Source organism: Phasianus colchicus, chromosome 2, assembly GCF_987193195.1.
Source record: "Phasianus colchicus chromosome 2, bPhaCol1.hap1.1, whole genome shotgun sequence".
NCBI classification, from domain to species: domain Eukaryota; kingdom Metazoa; phylum Chordata; class Aves; order Galliformes; family Phasianidae; genus Phasianus; species Phasianus colchicus.
The window spans coordinates 31,780,639-31,804,139 of record NC_143437.1 but is presented as its reverse complement, the minus strand read 5'-3'; the positions used below and the strand labels follow the sequence as shown (position 1 = coordinate 31,804,139).

At 38.7% G+C, this 23,501-nt stretch overlaps 1 protein-coding gene across 4 annotated transcripts in view; it reads right to left on the bottom strand.

The window, feature by feature from the left end:
* Positions 1–6,977: 6,977 nt before the first annotated feature.
* RMDN2 (regulator of microtubule dynamics 2) overlaps positions 6,978–23,501 on the bottom strand; it is a 155,358-nt gene continuing 138,834 nt past the window's right edge. For 2 of the 4 annotated variants that reach the window (XM_090135275.1, XM_031593276.2), the window contains 3 exons: positions 22,468–22,521; positions 22,299–22,379; positions 10,601–12,033 (listed from right to left, as the gene is read on the bottom strand). In XM_090135275.1, the coding sequence (XP_089991401.1) occupies positions 11,980–12,033; positions 22,299–22,379; positions 22,468–22,521 (189 nt within the window). In that variant the 3' untranslated portion in view covers positions 10,601–11,979. Of the gene's footprint in view, positions 7,568–10,600; positions 12,034–22,298; positions 22,380–22,467; positions 22,522–23,501 lie in introns of those variants that run through there. The other 2 variants (XM_090135276.1, XM_090135279.1) reach the window with 2 other exon arrangements.

Here is a 23,501-nt window from a genome sequence, read left to right as displayed (position 1 = left end):
TTTTCCTACACTTAAATTTAAAACAATCACAACAACAGAACAGAAAACCACCGCACACAACAGAAATCATAAGATCACCTCTATTCTTTTTTGTGCATTTCATCCCTCGTCAGAAAACAAGCAAACAAAACAGATTTAGGTTTTATTTTGTACTTAATCCTGTTTGGAAAAAAAGAGATCTAGATCTCACGGTAAGCAGCCTACTGTTGCTGTAGGACTGAATATCAGCATTACAGACAGTCACACACAAACACACATTACAGAGACTTTGATTCTTCTGAAATGGCCACTTGAAGATTCCTTTCTGGACGTTTGCAAATAAGCCTGAGTTTTCTGGAATAGAGGAAGGAGATTCATTAGCATTCACAACTGTTCCTTACATGAACTGAAGCTGGACTAGCAGGGAAAAAATTAAAATCATGCCTATGTGCAACAAATGTCAGTTTTCCCAATATATTTCTGCTCCAACTCTGACTGGGACTTGAAGTTCACCCTCTTAGGCACCAAACTCCCAAGTACTCAAACATGCAGATGTGAGTAGTTTTGGACTTCTCCAGATCTTTTTAAAACAAGGAGAGAAATACTGCCAACAACCTACCCTCAACCTTTCTGTGAGTTTTCATGGAAAGTGATGTAACTCCGGTAGTTGAGTTCCACATTTTTGCAGGAGAAAGAGTAAAGCAAATGGCCTTTCCATTGGCAAAAATCATACAACTCTGGGGATTTATCCCAGGAAAACATGATGTTGCCAAACATGTCCCACACAGATGCACACTTCCATTGCTCCTCCCTTATGTTTCAGGAAACAGTGAATAATGCAGTGACCAACACCCAAGGAAACACAAGGAGATTTTAGAAGACTTTTCTTGGTACCAGCACGCAGTCACCAGCAGTTCAATACAAATCATTATGTTAAGAGCTACTTGTAATGGCCAATGAAATACAAACCTACAAAATAAATCAGAATCCCACTCATACATGACTGGAGCAGACAATCTCTTCATTCCCTAATGCTAATGCTTGATCAGTTGTCCCTGCTAATTGCCAAAGTCAGAGTTGGCCAACATGGACTGAGAAAATGGAGCATCACAGGCCTTGAACATAGCAGAGCTGTTCCATGAGTTGTAGCAGGAAAGATTGCAGCCCCCACACCACGGCTTGCTGCTACACTGTGTGGCACCCTTGATCTTGTCTTCATTGCAGTGCCTAGATTCCAAGCAGGCTCAAAAATTTCACTTCCCAACCCAGGAACAGAAGAGGTGCACATAACACCAGCACATCAGCGCTGCAGAGCCCCTCACAAAATCTGTTGCTGGGGATGCCCGGTGAAAGCTAAGTGAACATTTTAAGCTGTGGACCCCATGGCAAGGCTGCCCTTCCCCTAGACTGTCATGTGTTAAGGAGATGGTCCCTGGAAAGTTCTGTAATTTAACTTTAAGCTCCAAGAAAACACTTATGTCCTCAAGCAGTCTTCAAAGTTGGGTCTGAATGCTAAAAATGAAGGAAATGAGAAATGAGTAAATGGCAAATTAAAATCCCACAGTACTTAATTCTGGAAACAACAATCCATGGCATTCCTAGAAGGAGCACTGTGCCCCAGGCACCTCGGCAACTGTAGGCTCATCAGCTCCTGCTGTCTGAGTTGGGCAGCAGCTGGGGACCACCAAGAGTCAAAGGAGAAACCCTGGCAGGCACTCACATTTCTCATTCTTGTCTTTTTTGATGTTTGCATTGCTGTCTCTAACACAACTAATGGAAACAACTGAATCAACACATGGGGCTTCCACACGGCAGCTCCACGTCAGAGATGGAGCTGCACGACTGGCAGCCCAGCACCAGGCCATGAACATCAGCTTTCTCCGCGTCTCCTCACATGGCAGTCTCTATCAGGACTTACCTGCTGATGATCTATAGCTAGAGGAAGAGATGCCAGCATTTATTTGCTTTCATTTAATTGATAGACATGCGTCTTTGCATATCAATACCAGGAAATGTTGAAGACATTTCCATGAAAAAAAAAAAAAAAAGGGGTAATAAAAAAAGCATATATCACAGTTCACACACAATCTGTTTCTATCATGACTTTCCTACATTCCCTGCAGAATTATCACTCATAACGCTGCATGGATATGCACTGCTTTCTTTACTATGCCACCTAGTCTATCAACTTCCCCCATCCCTCAGGCTTGCAGTCAGTTTAGGAACCATGACTTTCGTAATGTGCAAGCAGCCATCTCCAAACACTTCACTGGCTAGCTTCATTCTAAGGCATTAACATATTGCCACTTCACAACCTTTCAGGGCAGCAAGAGAAACAGAACTTGATTACAGCTAAGTTTATGACACCTTAGTGACTATCACTTCTGTGAACGATCCACTTAAAGTCAGCAGAAAGTTCTGAGCATCAGGGCATCTGGATCCCTCTCCCCTTTCAGGATCAGATTTAGAGACTGGGTTGAAGGCTTTGCTATTTTTAAAATTTTAAACCTCCAGAAAAAGGAGAGAACACGAAGGATAAGGAACAGAGAGCAATTTGCAAGCGGTGAGTATCAGCTATGAGTCTTAAAAGGCTCATGCAATACATCCCAAATTAAAAGAGCCAAGGTAAACAACGTGTCTAAAAAGGTTGTTTCAAAGGCTCACAGCACACAAGTGTTGGCATAAAACACTTCTCACAAAGCACTACTCAGAATGTTATCATCTCACACCAGAAGTTTTACAAACCATTCTGCAAAACATAACAAAGAATTTTGTCTGTAGGTGTTTCTCTAAGGCAGCTGTGATGCCTGCATTACAAGAACCCCCCAACCTGTTTCTGAATACAGGATACATCCTTTTGAAATCTGTCTCTGCGAAGAAAAAATAAATAAAAAGTTAATTCAGGCAATTGTGCTGCTTTGTACTCCAGTTTCCAGATAAGCTGCATTTTGTTGTAATTATACTGAGTGAAATACTGCCTGACTAGAAACTTTCACAGGGTCTCCAGGGAAAGAATTTATTTTATTCTTGGTTTTAGTGTTTAGGATACCCTAAAAGAAGTGGAGCCTTAAACAAAACCTAAGCCAATGAAAGGCAACCACAACAGGCTTTGGACCAAATCCCAAATGTTGCACACCACCTCCACTTAAGTAGGAAATAATGAGGTCTGAAGAAAGAAGAAAAAGAACTGCAGGACACAGCAGGTGGCTTTTGCTTCTTCCCAGTTCTTTCTGTCAGCAGACAGTGGATGATCTCCTCATTCAAACTAGGTGCCAAGCTGGAAGATTTGGGAAGTAAAAGCTTGTTTAAGATGCTGTATCCTGCTGATTAGAAATACACTCCTATGCTGCCTTCAACTTCCATATCCCAAATGATGAATATTTTCTGTAGAGCAAAAACATATTTTTTCCTGTCTTGCAATTTCTTCTTTATTTTTCTGCTAAGACTAATCAGTAGAAGTGCTCTGGTTTAACAAGTGACAAATTCTAATCAATCAGAATGCACAAGATAGCTAAGTTATGCTGAAGAAGAAATTGGACTGTGCAGAAGCACAACAAAAAGCTTTTCACCGGCCTCACCACTTCAGGACTTTAATAAGGGACAGTGATGGTTCCAAGTCACTACTGTAATACTGCAGTGCTGTGATGATTTAACTGAAATAATTAGCCTGATGGCAAAGACTTCCTAACTTGAGGAGAACCTGCTTGATACAAGACTCAAGTAAGTAAAACAGCTGCACTTGTGGCTTAACATTTCCAGCTTTTTCACATTTAATAAACTGAGAGTCTTTGGACTTCGCAGTCTCATAAGCCGATGTTGAAACTACTAACCTCTAGAAATATCTTTACAGCCTCTCCTCCTCCTCCTCCCCCCCTTCCCCTGTCCAAATAACAACAATCCAAGAAAAACTGAACTCAAAGCAGACAGACTTTCTTCCAAGTTATTGTTAGGCTGTGATTTCCCAAAAAGGGAAAGAAAGGAGAAATTATTCATCATTACTTCTTCAACTAGGCTAAATAGCTCAATACAGAACCAGGCACAGAGCCACCAAAAAGTTGTTTCCTACATATCTCATTATGCAAAAAGACTCTGTGAAGGGCAAGAGACTGCCTTATGGTCTCCAAAACCACTGTGAGGCAGGAGAGGCCTGGCACCCTTCCACTATCACCCTCAGATTCAAGTGATCTGCATTCAGAGGCTTCCAGCTTGCCTTCTGTAACATGATTACATGATGATTAAGTCAGCAAAAATAGCATTACTTGTTCATATTCTATGCATTAAGACTAGATATTTTGGAGACTGTACCTATTCATTAATATACCAATGCAGAAGGCAAACATAAAAGTGGGGATCCAGGCTTGTCCGCTTCTAAATGCTCTGTGTCAGAAGAACTTGAATAATATAAAAGGCAGCTCCAGAAAGGAGGAGTCGCTCATGATCAGCTTTGAAAATGAGTTTCCAAAACCCTTGGAAACTGAAGTCCTGTAGATGTACACATCTTCTGAGTCTTCCTTTTTATAGACACCTTTCCTCCTGGCCACAGAACCCCTGCCTGAGTTCTGCCTCATGTCTGCCCTGTCTGAAAAGTTTCATCAAAAATAACCTGGAATAAGCGAGCAGTTTCTCACTGCTCATTTGTGTGGTTGGGAGAAGGAGAGGGGCAGCAGGGAGCAAGCAGCACCCACTGTGAAGAGGAGCAGGAGAAGGAAGCAGTCCTTGCCATGAGGAAGCATCTGTCCCTGGCTTCTGCTCTCCAGGATGACTTAACTTTGTTCTGCATTTGCTTCCTTTCCAGATTTCTACACTGAAAATATCTGAAATTACATGAAAACATATTGGCATAATCTTTTCAGGCCTAATGACTTAAGACTGTTTCAATCTTGCCTGAAATTTTCTCTCTCTCACCCCCATAGGGATTACTTTACTTCTTATACACCACGTTGTTCTAACAGCTGACTGTTGAAGAAAATCCTAGAAGATAGGACAATCTAAGACTAATCTGTGGACCTGAAACTTTCTGCTTTGTATCTGCTATACTTACTCTGTTTAATCAACCAGTGAATGGCTAGTGAGTTCAAGAAACCAATAGAAGTCAAACATAACATAGCTGGGAAGCAAACTTCCACCAGCATCCCTCTGTCCACACCATAATCCTTACAAAAAAAAACCAAAAACAACAAAAAAAACCCCACACCCTCAAAAGCTGCATAAAGTTCCTCTCTCTCTCCCTTCTGCCACAGATTCCCTAGAAGGACATACAATGTCTGGAGATGCTGATTACAATCAGCTCACTAAGAGACACAGCTGACAGACTATAGATTGGTTTCTAATGTTCTAGTAAACCTTTCCAGGTCCATAAGCTCACAGTTCAAGAAACCAAGACAAGAACAGCCAATACCCAATTTTACAGCAAATTTCACTTTGCTTCTGTATCACCCACATGCCCCAAGTCAGAAATGTAAGGGGATTCCAGGAGCAACTGGCAGCTTCAGGGCACAACGAATCTACAGTCTCAAGCAGTATCATAGCCCAGTATGCCCTCCCCAGCTTACCAGGCCCCTAGTAACACCCTGCATTCAAAAGATACTCATCCTGTCTTTCTTCTCAGAGTGAAGCCCAAGTATCAAACTGCAGCAACCCCCCTTCATGAGCCAGTTTCACCTCAGCTCTTGGAAGTTAGATTCTTCCTGCTCATCCTTTTACATTCCTTCTCCTGCCTTTCTTAAATTTTCAGTTCACGTATTACACATAGAAGTTTCAAATCTGCACAAATATTTTCATATGTATTTACACACAAACACAGAAAACATGGCCTGCATTGAACTTCTGAACAAATAAAATATGGCATTCAAAACAAGAACGGATCAAGCTAGAAAACCACAACTGTCATGCTAGAGTAAATCCAGTGAAACCCACAGAAACCAGATGAACGCACTCAGCTGGTTTGCCTTTATCTGATACCATTGTCGATACACAAAACATTCACCTCTGTTCAGTATAAACTTTTTTTAAAAAATTGTTTTTATTCCCTCTCTAATCTTAAGGATTACTTTTAAGCTGTGAAGAAATGAAAAAAGAAGAGAAAACACGTTAATTTCACTGCCAACTACCACACAGCCACATGCAGTGCAGAGCCAAGAGCAGGTGGAGGCTCTGAGGCACCCCCAGGCCTGGCTGCAGGCATCAAGGCAGGCAAAGCCCTGCACAGAAGAGACTCTTACACTCAGCTAATTACAAGCCTGAAACTTAACACACTTCTTAGTCAGGAATTACCAAATCCTTTCTGCCCTCAGGGCAGCTTCCAGATTTTCTCTTTTAACTGAACGCTGGCAGGTGCCAAGGGCAAGCACACAGGCTTGTAAAACACCATCCATCACAGCACCCACCGGCTGTGCCACAACGAGCTGGGTGCTCCACAGAGCAGCTACTCACCGCTCCTTTGTCCACAGCAGCTCAGCCAGTCATCCTGCAGCTCTTGCAGCAACATAGCCTCCAAGCGACAAACACAACTCCCCCAGAGACAATTTCCAAAGCTCTTGGAGAAGATTTAGCTCAGTCGTGTACACCTAACTTCTGATTCTTCTCTGGAAGGGCCCACTTGAGCCCTGCTCCCTTCCCCTCAGCCAGGTGCGAGCACTGATGATGCAGCTGTGGGAAAGCTGGGCCCGCCCTGCCTGACAGCAGCCACCTCGGCTGCTCCTCACAGCTGTGCCTGTGGGAGCGCTCCTGGCACAGGTTCACAGAACGGCCCGGGTTGGAAGGATCATGAATCTCCGACCCTCTCCACAGGCAGGGCCACCAACCTCCACATTTAATACTAGACCAGGCTGCTCAGGCCCCACCCAACCTGGCCTTGAACACCTCTTGGGACCGGGCATCCACAGCCTCTGTGGGCAGCCTGTTCCAGCATGTGTCCATAAACATAGCTACATAGGCTTTCCCTGAATTCATAACATTTCTTCATACGTGATCCTCTTCCAATATTAAAAAGAAATGAACAAAACAAAAACCCCACACTACTAAATTGCTTAATCCACTTTGCTGATTTACCACTTAAAACAGGAACATTTCTATCACTTAGGGGCTGAAATTTCATCAGCCAGCTTGATTTTCTTTGTCTTTTAATTAAAAACTTTAACCTTCCAAACTGAGTAAAGAAGCGCATCCATATTCATGCCCATATCCTTGGGACATGCTTAGTTTACAATATTCGTAGATAAAATTGTGTGGCTGTTTTGTTGCAGGCAGGCCATTCAAACCAGCTCATACTGAATCATCATAGATGGTGTTTGCACGTGTGTAACTTGAGCAAGTAGCTGATCCCCATGGTGGGTCAGTAGCACTGGGAGGCAGAGGGCTCAGATCAGCTCATGTTGAACATTGCCTCTACAGATGTTTCTAGAATGACTGGTTGTTTATTTTAATGAAATGGAGTAAAATATTTTCTCAAAAAATATTAATGTTTCATATTCATAGTTCTAGTGCTTCATGCATGGGTTACACAAACAAAGGAGGCCAGAAAAGCTTCATTCTTTTTGTACTGTCAAGGCAGTTTGATTTGTTTCTTCTCCAAGGAACTTGGGAGAATCTGTAAAAAGGAAAAGAATTTAAAAATGCAAATAGAAATGTTGGTCCTTCAGACAGAGTTAGTCCTTCTGAGTTTGCAATGCAATTTAAACAGTCACATTACTGCAGAATTTTCTGTTTTGGAAGAGGTGTAACACATCCATCATGATTACTGTGCCTATGAAAGAAAACACCACAGAACCAAATTCCAAAGCATGCAGTAGAAGACTCAAAAACCCATGGGCTTTGCTGGAGTCCACAGAACACCCCTACAACCCCATGTGCCTCACAGGGCAGCTGTTTATGTAGCAGTGGCTGAAAAAGATATGTAGATCCAGATAAGCAGTATGTTTAGGATGATAGGATTGGATCTCTGTCAGCCAATCCTTCAATATTGATTTTATTTTATTTTTTTTTAATTCAGACTTTTACTAATATAACAATAGGATTGTGGGGACAGATTTAGGTTTGGGTGGGGTTGGTTTGTTTGTTTGTTAATTTATTTAACTGAACAGAGGAATTGTCACTTTCCTTTCTAAATTGTTAGTTGCTCACTGTTGTTGGACAGTTCTCTAATTCATTCCAGAAGTCAGTGCATTGATGGTACCTCCTTAAACTATGTGAATCACCCTGAGGCTCTGAAGGGGAGGGGCGGGGGGAGAAGAGAAATTTAAATAAAGCAATATGAGCCTATCATTGTAACTATTACCTCAATGAACCAGTAGCTAACTGCTATAAAAACAGTGTAACTTCATTTGTGATTATCTGTTGTTGCAGAGGGGCAATCCCAAAGGATCTGGAACCACTAACAGAGTCTTCACCTTCACCACAAGAATTAAAAGTAATCTCAATCACCTAGGAAGGCAGAACAAATAATTTTAGCTGTTCAGAAGCACAAAAACCCTACTATTGGGTCAAGGCCCCCAAACTCACCTTCCACAAAGACACAAAAAGACAAAATTCCCCCAGGAATACCCAATACGTACACAGAAGCATAGACTAACTGAGACCAAATGAGAGGTCACAGTGAAAAGCCAAAGCAGGTAGCAGAGACTGAGGCCCCAGCCTGCAACCTCATCTGCTCCACACGGCTTAAAGGCCCACGGGGTTAATACGGTTAACTTGTAGCTTCTCCAAGGAGACAAAACTACGGAAGTGAATGTCTGCTTGTGGATATTTTAAACAAAAAAGAAAACATATGGCCCTCTGGAACTCTACTTGCAGTTTCTCTAGCTGATATGTTACATAGACTAGGCCTAGAGCTACATGCAAAATCTTTCTTCCAAGGAGCCATTAGAGAACAATTTAGGGAACACACTTCAATTTTAAAAGCTCTAAGATTAATGCAGCAGAAAACATGAAGAAGTTGAGAATGTTCCTTTACAGCAACCAGAAAAAGCACAAAATACCTCATGTGTATAAAACAGCAGTTTCTTACCTATGTGAGGAATATTTCTGCACACTCTAACAGACTTAGAATAAATAATTAAAACCAGCCTTTTGATTCACAGATGACATCTTGTGATTCCATACATAAACTAGTAACAAATAAAAAGTAAAATAGCAGAATGTTTGTAGTTTAGAAGAGCATAAAAAGATAAGTAATTTATTTTATAAAATGAAAATTTTCATCAAAAATAACCTGGAATAAAACAACAGGTAAAATAAATGGTTGAAGGCAGCTATAATGCACATCTTCAAATGTGAAACTTAATGGCAAATGTTCATAGGTAGCCTGGGCTCAAATTCAGAGCCAGTGTGCATCTGCAATCCCACTGTGTAAATGATTTTAAAATGTTCTCTGGGAAGATACTGCAAGGCTTTGCAAATTTTCCATCAGGATTTTTTTTCTCCTAATGTCTAATCTAAAGTTAGTAATTACGTCTTGTCCTATGAACAGGGTATTTGGAATGCAAGTTTTGTGTTTTTCTGGTGGCAGTGTTGTTTTTTTTTTACTGCCTTTTCTTCAATTGCTTTTTATAAATGTGCATACTCCTTTGGTCATTCCTCCTGCAGACTAAACAAACCAAAGTCTTTCATTTTTCACACACAAGACAATGTTGTCTAGCCCTCTCATCTTTCTTGTCTATCTCCACTGGACTTTTTCCAATTAGCCCCCAGCATCCCTGAAGCGTGATGCATAAAATTCCATAGTTTTTCATCTCTGACCTCATTAGGCCGCATTAGAGGAAAAGGTTACTTCATGTTCATTTAATGGGGAACTCTTATTTATTCACTCTAGAATGCTGTCTGCTTTTTCATCAAAACATGGCATTACTGTCCCATGGTTAGCATGCCACTCACTGGAATCTGCACATTCACTTTCACAGAACTACCACCACTTACTAGATCTCCTCTATCAATGCAGACCTTCTATGTCCCAAGAGTGAAATGACTCCTATTTATATCACCTAATTTCTCCAATTAATTTAAATAACTTCTTCTACTAATCTATTCCTTCAGCACATTTTTAGGCTTAATCAGTAATTATTCCTCATAAATGAGGCAATTATTGCATAATCCAATCTATTTATAATAGATAAATCACATTTATAATATGAAATTATATAAGTAAAGGCCCAATTTACTGCATCGTCATAGGCAACAGTGACTAACAACAGCTCTAAACAGCAATTGCTGTAATAGATCCACTTAGACTAGGCTTCCTGCTTTGGCTGTGGAAATGTAAAATACAGATTTTATCAAAAGCCCCTTGCCATTTGCAGCTTCTCTTTTCACACATCATTTATTAAGACACAGAAGGAACTACTTAATAGAGTCTGAAATTGTGTGAAAAAAACGAAGAACTCTGGGATTGAAAAAGTAGTATAGCAAACATTTTCCCCTGTAATGAACAATAAAAATAAGTAAAATGATTGTGTTAATTTTGAAGATTCTCAGGATAACAAAAACCATGAAGGTGACAGTGACAACTCAGAACCAGTTCCAAACTTTCAGAATTGGTTCTGAGTTGCCACAGTATTTTCTCCATTTTGGAAAATGTACTTTTAATTGAAATGTTTTTAAAAGGATAGCCCTGTTTTAGGAAAACCTTGCAAAACCTCTGTGGTTCAGAAGGAGTCAAGAATTCAGGCTAAATTCAATACAACTCTGTATAGTTTGTCTTCCAGTCTACTGCACCTATCGCCCTCTGTTGTTAGAAGTTAGAGCTCACTCTATGAGCTGTGAGATGCTTCAGGCATATGTATATACATATATTTCTTCACTCTTGCCCAATCTTTAGATCTTTGTTGACATCACTATAAGGTAATGTCACTGTCCTAAACTGCCCAATTATTAGTTGTATATATTGGTGCCTTATCAGTCCTCCTTGTCTTAGCCATAAGATAGCCAATGTCATCTTACACATCAAAGAAGTCAAGGAATTGTGAAGTTGTCCTTATTCAGTTTTATTTCCTTCATTTCCTTTAACAGAAATACTTCCTCCAGATATACTTCCCACATCTAGTCTAAGACTCTGAACTGAAAGCCAATGGAAGCTGGTCTTTATTTTTCTTCACAGTTAAGTGAATTCTGGATCAGTCCATTTGTGACAAAATTATCTCCCTGCCTGTTACATTTTATTGAAAACACTGTTGTCCTACATGCTCAAAGTATTTATTCTTATGTACAGGCTGTGTTACATAGAAGGTACGAGGTTAATGGCAGTCACACGCTAAACTTGGTTTTCGGGGAATATATTACCATCACTACACTTGGCAGCTGTTAAAACAGAAAGATCCAGGATTCACAAACATGATGGAGATCTTTTAATAAAGCCATTAAATATCACAGCTGTGATAGATTCATCTAAAACACTGAATATCACCAGTCTGATTTTTCATTTTGTACCCATTGATGTTACAAATAAAATATAGCTTTAATATTTAATTTATAAAGTTTTCACATATCTATGTAAAACCAGCAGAAGGTTTAAAGTAAAAAGAGTTTTGTGGAAGCAACCACTTTCTCTTTAGAAAGATTCTAATTATTTAACAGTAGTGTGTAAACATAAACATTCATGATTTCCTTTCATACATACCTGTGTATATATTAATTGATATAAATATAATTTACTATAGAAATATTTTTGCTTTTGACTTTGCTGCACACAGTTTTATGCTGGCATCACATATTAGTTGATTAATGTTTCAGAGTAAGATTTATGCATTTTGCATTCTAATCCCCATTATGTCCATTGCCAGCAGTGGACTCATTGTTCAGAGAATTGAACTCACAGTGTCAGCAATCTAGAATTAATCTTCAATATAGAATTATAAATAATTAATCAAAAATGAATGTGTCATTTTCATGACATAATTGCCACATGCTTGAAGGCCATTCCCATTGACTCAGCTGGAATTCACCTGCTGCACACAATCACTACAGACTCTCATTTTTATCACAGCATGAAGAGTTAAAAAGTGCGCAGTATCACATCTTCAGTGTGAGAAGTAAATCCTCTAAGTCTTTCTGGGCCTCTTTGTCCTGAAAGAAACAGACAATCATGCATCAACTTAGATAGGATAAATCCCTTGATTTGCTAAGATGTGCCTATCCACATTTCTTTACTAACAAAAGACACAACACACAACTGTAATAGCCACAGAATGTACAAGACAGCACAGAAAGTTAATTTATCAGTGATTGCAAAAATAAAGCATGGAGTGAAAACAAGAGCCAGATGGCAGCCCTCCCTTTATAGCTCTGTTAAAGCACTTAAATGTTAGCCACATTTAGCCTTCTCAGCAGACCAGTGAGCTTTCAGCTTAGGCCATAACTTTTATTGGTATGCCTTGCCCTATGCTTTATATAAGCTTGCAAATCGATTATGTGCAGTTAATCCAAGGATACTTCTGGAATACCTGGAAAGGATTTGTCATCCAGTTAACAAACAAAAAAAGAAAAAAGGTAAGTTTAATTAATAACACAGATTAAGATAGTGGTTTCAGCATACAGCCATATGTACCAGTAATAACCACTACAGACTCAGAAACATCCATGCCATGGTTGCTGGACTCTGCCTATGCTGCAGGGCTCACAGCAGAGTGGAGCCAGCCAGTGAGCAAGAGGCGAGTAACCTGCTATGATCAGAGCCAGTTCCTTATTATAAATCCTAGGTCAGAAGGGAATGGCTCCTTTTAGGCTGATGCTCACGTGTACTGTTTGCACAGTCCATTAAACCATGCCCAGACCAACAAACCCTTTCAGGGTTGGCCAGTGACACACATTTTGGCTATTTCCATATAAAGCCAATGAGGAAAGAGGTACATGTAGTACAAAAAACTTCACTGTTCTATTTATTTTTGAAATGTCTCCTGAATATAATCCACTTGTCTTGCTTGCTGCTGCAAAACTTGCAAAATGCACTTTGGTTTAAATACACATTTCTAAAAAGTCAGCACCTCATACCCACAGTCTGGTAAAGGTCCAACCACTCAATACTCACACTTGTGCATTTAGTAATGCAAAGTCAAAAGCACATGCATATCACCAAGTTTGTGCAAACATTCCTAATGACAAAGATCAGTACTTCTTTCCCAGATAATGCCACAGGCAATTCTGAAAGAAAATACTGCACACAGACAGTGAAGTATTCACTGAATTTCAGGATCACTTCATTATCTAATCAACCAAGAAGTTGGAACAAAATGTAGGACATTTTAAAATACATTTTACGGGTGAAGAAATTCCTGCTTCTCTTTATTTTGGTTAGTTGTCCGTAATGTCATGAAGGAACAGAGAAGAATATTGAGATGATAGAAACCATATGCCAGACATGTCAAACTACATTATATTATTGGTCTGGATTAAGGCATTAATACATTAGCTGGATGCTTCTCTTGGAGTCACTGCCTTGCTCCCACTGGCAACAACAGGCTAAACTATCTGCCTAATCATTTATCAGAGGCCTCAGAAGGCACATACTGCAAAGCCAGTATGCTCTTGCCAAAATACTCTAACAGAAGGAAATGTCACACTGAATTCAGCACCCCTTAAATTCCATGTCATTACAGGCTGCCTGGAGCACCAACCCATGGCTTTCATTACAAATTGAGAAACTCACATTCTGCACCAATACACTGATCAATTCAGAGAAGATACACTCATTTCTGTACTGACCATAGTCAGCTTGTGAAAATTATTCTGAGCTCCATTAAGCAACAAAGTAAATATATTTTCCCATGCTATTAAAAAAAGATAAAGGTTTTGTTGTTTCTGGTCCTCCTCTTTTTACACTTTTCTAAGCCAAAAATAATATAGATGTAGTTTTTTTGTATCTGGATAGTGCTCAGCATTTCATGAGTTTATAGATTTATTTACTCACTTTGAATGACGATTAAAAAAAAAAAAAGTCTCCAATCAATTGTGTATAATCGTCTCCTTCCTTACAAGCAAAGAACAGCATTGGGCTAGGAGAAGTTTTATTGAGTTGCAAGGTACAAAAACCATTGGGCAGTCTTTCCTGAATCTTCCTCAAGGCTTAGGAAAAAGAATAAAACAAAACCATGATTGTTCTAAGAACTAGTTGGAAAAGAAACTGCAAACGTGCAAAACTTTATACCTCTGGGTTGCCAGTTCTAAGCAAGACTATATCAGACACAGGAATTGTTGTTAGAAACTATTTAACAGACTGTGCTAATTGAGCCAGTGACTTCCAGTTGATAATAATAACCCAAATGGTAAAAACATTTTAAAAATCAGTAATGATATTAAAAAAACAAAGATGAGAATAGTCAGTGAAGGGAACTATTATATCACGTCTGGATAGGGTCCTTCTAGATCAGGAGTTGTGCTACATTAGAAAAAAAGAGAATCCCAGAACACTGTTCTTTGTGCCAGTCTCCATCTTAGGGATGAAAACTTCATTAATGCCCAGACTTTACAGTTAATTGGAACAAAGTCCTAAGTTCTATATCTGGAAAGCATTTCTCCTCACTGATTTCTGGATCTGCAGCTTTCTAAAAACAGTCAGGTTTTATTTATTTATTTTTATTTTATTTAAAGACAGCCGGGTTTGAACTCCCTCTAGAGTGCAGCAGGGAGATAAAGAGGTGCAAGTCATATGAGGAATGCAATCTATTTGTGTCAGTCCCATTTGTTCACCCCAAGGCTTAGTTCAGTGCTCACTGAAGACAGCCATTTTCAACCTTGATTTTCGACTGTCAAGTTTTACATTTATTATACACCTTTTATATCATTTTCAGAGTTGAACACAAGTTCAAATGTACTGCAAACTGTTACACAAGTTAGAGAGTCAGTGAGTGTATTTCCCCTATTCCTACTTACTTGCCTTTCTTTCCTGTTCCATCATTCACGGAGGATATGCACAGAAAAATGATCTGGGAGGCCAGAGGCAGAAGAAGGGAAGAGAGGGAGTTGAAAACGAGAGCAAAATAGAAGAAATAAATGGTGGGAAAAAGGGAATGCAGGCCTAACTGGATATAGTCCACATTTCTACAATTAATTTCTGCTAAAAGAAATTACCAATAAGTATAGACACAGACATATACCTATAAATATGCATATAAAAATTAAATAGCAATTAGACATGGGAGAGAAATAAAATGATTTTACCTTCCATCTCAGCTAATTATTCCCTTACGTGCTGAACACTCTCAACCCAGGCACAACACATGTGTGCACTTGTTGACAAAGTCCCAACTGTCAACAGAGAACAGATACATCCCCATGACCACAGCCAAAATGGTAACTTCAGCCAACTACAACATAACTGTGCGCAAACAGTGCCAAATCCCAAGCTAACATGTATCCTGTAGGGTTTCACTGAAGTCAGTGTGGCTGCATGGTATATTAAATGAGCTTGACTGCGAGGGTGGTCCAGAGCTGTACTTTGATAAGTGGTAACTTATCAAAGTACCAGAGCTGTACTTTGATAAGTGGTAACAGCTACGAGCTACGAGAGCCACTTCTGCATTTGGGTACAGCTGTATCATTCCTTCACAGCTCCAGGAGAAATCCTGGATTGTGAAAGAAAAGGCTTCCAAACAAGCACAAGGATTGTTAGAGTCATAACTCTTGTGGACAATATAAATTATAGAAAGATATATGCTATCTATATAAAGATATATGCTATCCATTCTCAATTTCTTGACAGTCTCACAAACTGTTACTGCAGTAGCTGTTAACTAGCACACAACAGTATAACTCTGTTTTCTCCTTAAATATTTCAATAAACCAATGCAATCGTCCACTTATAACTTTCTGTGTGACTGCTGTATGTCCCAAGTCAGAGCACCAAAGCTTTTCAAATCAAGGTAAGCACAGCCCTAAAATATGAGGCTAATGATAATTCAGCATGTTCTGATTATAGCTCAAAGCAGACAGAAGAGCACCCTTTCACACCCAGTTGACTGGGAATGAATAGTTTAGCTAGATCTAGGATTGCTGCTGAAAAGTTATTCAAAATTGAAATACGCTATTTTGTAAATGACGGCTGTGTAAAATTTTTATCCACCAGCAGATTCTTTTCTGACTGAAAAGCCCAAGTTGCACCCAAACTCTGGTTTCCTTTCATTATTGTACTCAACACGGAGCATTTGGTCTCCAAGACATCCCCCTTTTCTCTCCAGCTGCTGTCCCACTACTGTGGGACCTACAGCCCTTTCAGAAGGACGCCTGTTGAAGCTCTCTCTCCACCCTCTCTATTGGCTATGAGACAATATATTTCAAAGTCCTGGAAGCCTGACTTCCCTTGGCCACTTTTCAAAAACAGAAAACAAACTGCACACCTCTTCACCTTGTAATGCCTCTGCGAATCCGCCTCCGTGAATCCTTCTCCCGCTCTCTCCCAGCATGCTCAGAGGAGACAAGCTCCATGTGTTGAGGTCATGGCTGTCCATCAGCTGCTGCACTAACAATGCTGCTAAAACCGTGCTGTCTTCCACAGCATTTTGTCACAGATACTGCCTTATAAACTAGTCAATTTAATAACAAACACAATAAGCTCAGGACAGACTTCGTCCTTACCTGTGAAATTACTACCCTTTTAAAAAGAATAAACAAACAATGCAAACAATTCTTTTGACAAGAACTTCAAAAAGATGCAGACTGAAAATCAGTCTGATCACTAAAAGAAACACTGACAGCATTCTCCAAAGTGCAAATAATTAAAAATAATGTAGGTAGGTCTCTACTTTTTTATGTTGATCTTTTACAGTTGCCTCATTTTTAGCACTATTTTACAGTCTTTATAATGAGTTTCTAAAAGGCCTATTCCCTGGGCTTGAAGCACACATATTCAACGTAAACAAAACCACAAATTAAGGAATAGTTTTTTATTTATTTATGTATTTTTATCTGTGCAATTTTTGGCAAAATGTATATTCACAAGAGCCTCTAATTTGGGGCTGCTGGTAGCTGTCAGGAAGTTCTTGTTCAACTCCAGAAACAGTATTAGCAGGAAAACAATAGTCTAGCATTCAAATACAAAAGTTTCCATTATTTTGTAAATGAAATGTTATGGACTTTTGGACAAAAACTGTACAAAAAAATCTCAAGAAACAAGTATCCTCTGAGGACGATAATGTTTTGCATTGAACAATGTGTGTCATTTGGCATATCTTTGAACAGAGGAAAAATCAGAAAGGTGCAGAGAAAAGGAGATTTTTCATTTCATGAAAAAAAAGTTTGTGACTGTGATGTGACACAGTTTAAATGTGTATTTTTTTCACAAATAAGTCATAATTTGTACCTTTCATTCTAAAGCAGAAGCAAATCTCACTCCCCAAAGCCTTACTTGAAAGTACAGATTACAGCAGAACTCAAATGAGTTCTATTGGAAATAACACAGCAGTATCTGCTACACAGGGTCAATCAGTGGTGGCTGGCTGAAATGGGCATTTCTTGGTAGATCTTTTTGAAAAGTTCAAGATATACAAATGGTCTGTTGAGACAGGAACTGGAAGATGCTGAAGTTTATGCTCTGCCCTCTCTTCCACCCTTTTTAAACTCCCACTCTTTTCCTAATCAACATAATTCAGAACATAACTTAATGAGCTGCGAGGTTAATCATATTCATGATAATCATGATAATTCATGATAATCATGAAACACTTACAGATATTATTTCTCTTCAGTAGCTGCCCTCTTGTTTAAAACTGCCACTGTTCTTGCACATTATTACATCTATCTCCACCTCCTCCTCCTCCACATGGGTTTTTCCTGCTTTTTGAATGTCATTGTTGCTAAAAGCAATTTTGCCACCCATTATGATTCCTTCCACGCTTCAGCATTAAAAAACAAATGTCATAATGAAGAGTTTCTGTAATATATAAATCTATTTCTTGTTACTTTCAATTGCCTTCATTGGGAAAGAGGGATTCTTTTTTAAATTAAGATTTTTTAAAAATCACTGCTTTGTTCATAAAGTACATTTTCAGCTTCAGGAAAGTTTTTATCCGCTTTTTAAGTACAACTTTCCAGTAACTCTTAGTGCAAATACAGTTGCTCTGCACTTTCTGCTTTTCTATCTTCAGCTCTTCCAAAATTAAATTTCTTGTAATGTAACCGATGCATTGCAGATTCATTAAAAAAATAAAATGAAACGTTGGAGACACAAGAACTTTGAGGTTTTAGTGAAGCAATCCACTACATCTCTTTTCTGCCAGACTTAGGTTAATAGCTCTGTGGCAAGCTTACTGGTCCTAAAAGCACACAGAGTTTATTCCCACCTTCACGCTCACTTCCAGACATAAGAAAAAATAATTTCTTTACTTTTATACTTCATAATTCTAGATTTATACATAATTTTTTCTACAAGTTCCTCCCTTGAAAGTGCCAAGCAATTTTTGTCATAAAAAAGAAATTGATGTAATCTACATATCTAGCTCTGACAAATCACCTTAGAAGTAAAGTAAAGTAAAAAGCAATGTGTGTTTGATCAAGCACACACATCTACACACTCATTTCATCTTTCTGAATGAAAGACGAAGGTTCATGTTTTCAAATTTGAATTATATTTTCTCCCCAAATTCAAAAAAGGCGTTTTTTTCATCACAGTAGTCCACCACATCTGGTTTCAACAGCCCTTTATGTAGCCACACTCAACACGGCTCTGAATGCTTTACAAATAATGAGTTTCAGTAAGGGTACTGCAAGTTCAATGAGATAAACAGAGCAGCTGTTATCCACTTTGTAATAACTCACAGCAGCCCTAACCATTAGGATCTCTTTTCCTGAAGGGGTGAATGTTTCCCAGGACCTTGGGTTATCCACCTGGACAGCAACCAGAGAAAAGCAGGACAATTTAATGTCCCTATGCACCTCCAGCCATGTAGTACCACTCCACAGTATGACAGTATTTATGGCCAAGGAAGGACCACACAATTCATCAGAGGTTTCTGTTTAGAGTACAGAGGATAGAGAGAAAGGTCTATAATATAGCACTGTAACACAAGTTTCATTTTCCAGACCTAATTTGCACTAAATCTACTGTATTTCCTTTCAAAAGAAAAAAAATAACAATAATCCATGGAGTGATTGGTTGTAAATGTGCCAAATTGACTATGAAAAATAAAAAGCAAACAAAACCACATTTATACTAGGATTTATAGGAATCATTAGTTTGGAAGCCCCTCTAACCCTTGAATTAAAACAATATTCTATAAGTGGTAGAACAGACACTCACAGAAGGGATATTTGGATGTGATACAACATTCAAGACAAAACTCATCTCACTTAACTTGAAATGCTACATGGAATGAATCCTAGACAAAGTGTCAAAGAAGTACCCTGAGTCAGACCAGCTGAGAATTTGACTTCAGGGTCAAAATGAGTGATGGGCTATTTTACTGATGCTGTGTACCTCTAGTTTCCACTGAAGTCAAGAGAAACTGGGGATGCTCAGAAGAACTAACAAATTAAACCATTATCTACTACTACTTTTTCATAGTTATGCTGCGGGGTGATTTGTTATCATGAAATACTACACATTTCCTCAATGTGGCACCTTTCCAGCAAGTTTGTCTCATGGTCTACAACTGTTTTTATGCCTTTATACATATACATGTTTCTCAGCAGAAGCCAACATTTAGAAACAATAAAAGAATTTCCCTGCCTGAAGAAAGAAATGTTTAAAACTCCACATGAGGAACTATGATTACACTTAGGAATGATGAGTTTCACATGACTGTGACAACATCCTATACTGCTGACAACCATGAGATCCTGTGCTGTGGCTAACTGAAAGTAATCCCCAGACTGCTGCTGAGCTGTTTTCTATTTTAGTCTGTGAATCCCAGCTTTTACAGAGCTGTAGTCAATTCAATTTCTTCAGTACCTCCCTTAAACAAACCTGACTAAATATTATTCACACATATAGCTCTAAACCCTGAACCACTTCAGTTCCAACGCATTTCCCCCAAAATTAGTAAGAATTTTTCTCTAGCACCATAACCAAAATAAGACATAATATTCTAATTCAGATGGGACTTGAGGTAACAGCTAGCAACAGAGGTTGTGTTCAAGATCTCCATTTCATCATAATTAGTTTCAGCATGAGGTTGGTGTTACCTTGTGCTTGGTGATTTAGGGGAAAGAAAAAAAGATTTACACTCTATTGCTCCAGTGTTTTGTATTCCTGAACTTAAATCTAATTCAAAACACACTGCAAGTGAATGAGCCAAAGCAGATAAATATGTGATATGTGAAGAACTAGTCTAAAAAGAAGAGGACTTGTGTTACCATCTTCTTCAGATGGACAAAAGATTTTTGTGACCCACTTGCTGTTTTTCCTTCAGTTTACAAATCAATATAATTCTAATTTCATCACCACTCTGCTTGCCAGAATACACATATACACAAACATGCACACACACCTCGCATCACTCCCAAACTCCTGCTCTCAGGGTCTGCTGGCACTTCAGAAATGCGCTGAGGCATTCCTTTTAGAAGAGTCTAAGCCCCTGCCCGAAGGTGGCCCAGGATGCACTGAAGTCTTATCATTCTAAAGATGAGCTTGTGCATTCTGCAGACAGAACTTTACAGGCAGAATCACCTCGCATTAACAATGCAGTCAGGAGTATCAGATATGTATCTTAGACACGTCTGCACACCCAGTCTCTCTCTGCCCCTCTCCTTCTCCACTGAGTGTACGGGGAGCCTCAGCAACTACCTGTGACTTCACACCAAAATTTTCTCCAGCCATTTTTGTGAAAGACAAATCTCACACTACATTATCTCTACACTTTTTCAAGGAGTCTCTATGAATGTTGAATGACTTTTAATTTACTAAACACACGTAGCCTTCTGCGCACCAGAAATTTATGTGACATGCATGCTTTTTTGCAATTTTATTGGCTAGTTCTGAGTTCATTGCAGTAAGACTGGTGTGTAGTAGGTTGAATACAGAATAAATAAATAAATAAATAAAATCAGGAGAAAAGCCAAAGCAGACATATATAAAACAGGCTGAGTCCAAGCAATTTCAGTTCCATGCCTATACCACTTGTCCTATGTTTTACGTAGCAGTTAAGGTACAAAAAAACCCATCAGAATGTATAGGTGTCTTTCCATCATTCCTTCAAAATAGGAAACCTGAAGGTACATTTCAACAATCATAAATAAAGCAGAGTTAAGATATTATGTCATATCTGTGTTAGGATATACTAAAAGAACACTGAAAAGAAACACTGAACTTAAGCAATGATTGCTTAATTTATGATTGACACATACTCTAATTTGGACTAAACATAAAGGCCACACAGAAGCAGCTGCTGGTAAGGCATGCAGTGGTCTTTCTTCTGAGTGAGAACTTCTGACATAAACATGCTAGTGCTCCACATACAGCGTTAGTTGTCAATCAAATTACAAAGCTATTGAATGGTCTTTTTCCTTAACTTCAAAGAATTAAATGGGATAAGGCCAATTAGTCTCTGGAATCACCTTTCTCCCTCTTCCCTACCACATCTGCTGTGCTCAAAGGGGGTCCCTTAGGCTGACAAATCTCAAGTTTGAACTTGTCATGCTCTAGGATGGTAGGATGTTTTCAGTCATAGGCCAGTAATTATGGAACTTGCTTTTACATGAGGTAAGATAACAAGAGTGAACCTTCTTGCCATGACTTGGCTTACATTTGAGAAATTAGATCACTTAAAAATTTCACAAATATTTATAGAATTCTTGCATCCACATACTAAAATACTCTAACGGGTCTAAAACAGAATCTAATTACGTGTTAGGATAAATTACATTGTATCAGATGCAACTGAAAGAAACTTGTCTCTGTAACCACATTGTAGTTGAAGACAAAGACAAGCTTGAACCAGTTAATCCACCGCTGCAACAGCTAGCAACAGGCAGCACCCTGGAGGCCTCGGCAGGGATCACAAAATAGAGACCTTCAGGCAGGAGTAGAACAAGAACTCAAGACAAAAATCCCAAGTACTTTCAATTGAGAAAAAATAGATCTGAGACAAAATTTCAGAACATCAATGCACACAACTGCTTATGCTTAAGATAGTCCAATGAAACAGACTGAATTACAAAGAGTACAATTTAATTTCTGACAGTCTTTGGCACAAACTATTTCCTGACAATTGCTCAAAGATTTTTTTATTTTTTATTTTTAACACAGTGGACACAAACAAATGCAATAAGCCAACCTACAGTGGAGGAAAAAGGAAGATCCCATGTTTAAATTTAAAGAAAGTGCAACATTACATTACTACTGACAGAGTAATAACGGGTGCTAAAGCAGACAATGGTCATAAGTTATCAGTCTCAGTACCCACCTCATTTGTAACTGGGAGAACTGATAGTGCAGATTCGCAGTACTTCAGTGCATTGGTTTTCTGGCCAAGATCTTTATAGCACTGAGAAGAAAAAACATTTTGTTTCCAATCATACCACTGTAAGAATATCGGAGTCTAGAAATCATTATTCTTAAGAGAACTTGGTTACCTTTGCCAAATACACATAATTGCATTTGGAATATCCTGGATGCATTTCTTCTGCCTAAAGGAGAAAAAAAACAGGAAACTAAACATAAAGACAGACATCATGTGAGGAGATTTACCTGGTCCATATATCATTTTCCACAACACAATAAGCTTCCTAAAACAATGAATCATCCTCACTGTGTGCACCACAACGTTTGGCACTTCCAATAAGAAAACAAACAAATAAACAACATGAAAACAAACAAACAAACAAACAAGAAAACAAACTCTAAACCAGGCACATAAGTTGCTGACGTGGAACACACCGAAATGTTCTGTACGTCCTGGCTTCCTCTCTCACCAACTGCTCAGAACAGATACCAGCTCATTCTATAGCACATCTATTGGATTTCCTCACTCCCACAAAGGACTGGAAGACATTTCTCTCTCTAAATTATTAGTATTTATTTCCTCATCAAAGAAATATGCAACCAACCATTTGCATGTTGAGTAATGGATACTGAACTGTATTTATCAATGTGATAACTGTTTCTCTTTCACATATTCATATTTTCCAGCTATGGGTTCACCCTTCTTTTCAGATTATTATCTTCTAAAAAATTCAGGTAGTGTGAAAAATTCAAGATTATCTTCCCTTTAAAACATGTCAAGGATGTAAAACTTTGATTGATGAGTACAAATATTACCAGTTATTTATTGGTATTCAAGAAACAATGGTAATAGACAAATAGCTTTTGGGAAAGAAAAATTACATCAGTGAAACATACTGTAGCTGCAGTTCTTGAACCAAAGCAATGCTGCTGTCACTACAACTGTAAATATCAAATAATCAAATAAAAAAAAAATCAAATAATTGAAAAAGATATAATTGTCTTTTAGACGGCAATTTAATTTTTGTTACAAATTTTGACTTAAAATCGCAGCTACTCTGCAGCCCCCTACAAAATGCCCTGAACCTGAAGTGATTATTTCAAATTATTTCTATCACCTTTGGATTTTAACCTTGCAGACAAAACCTATACACTGAGAAGATGG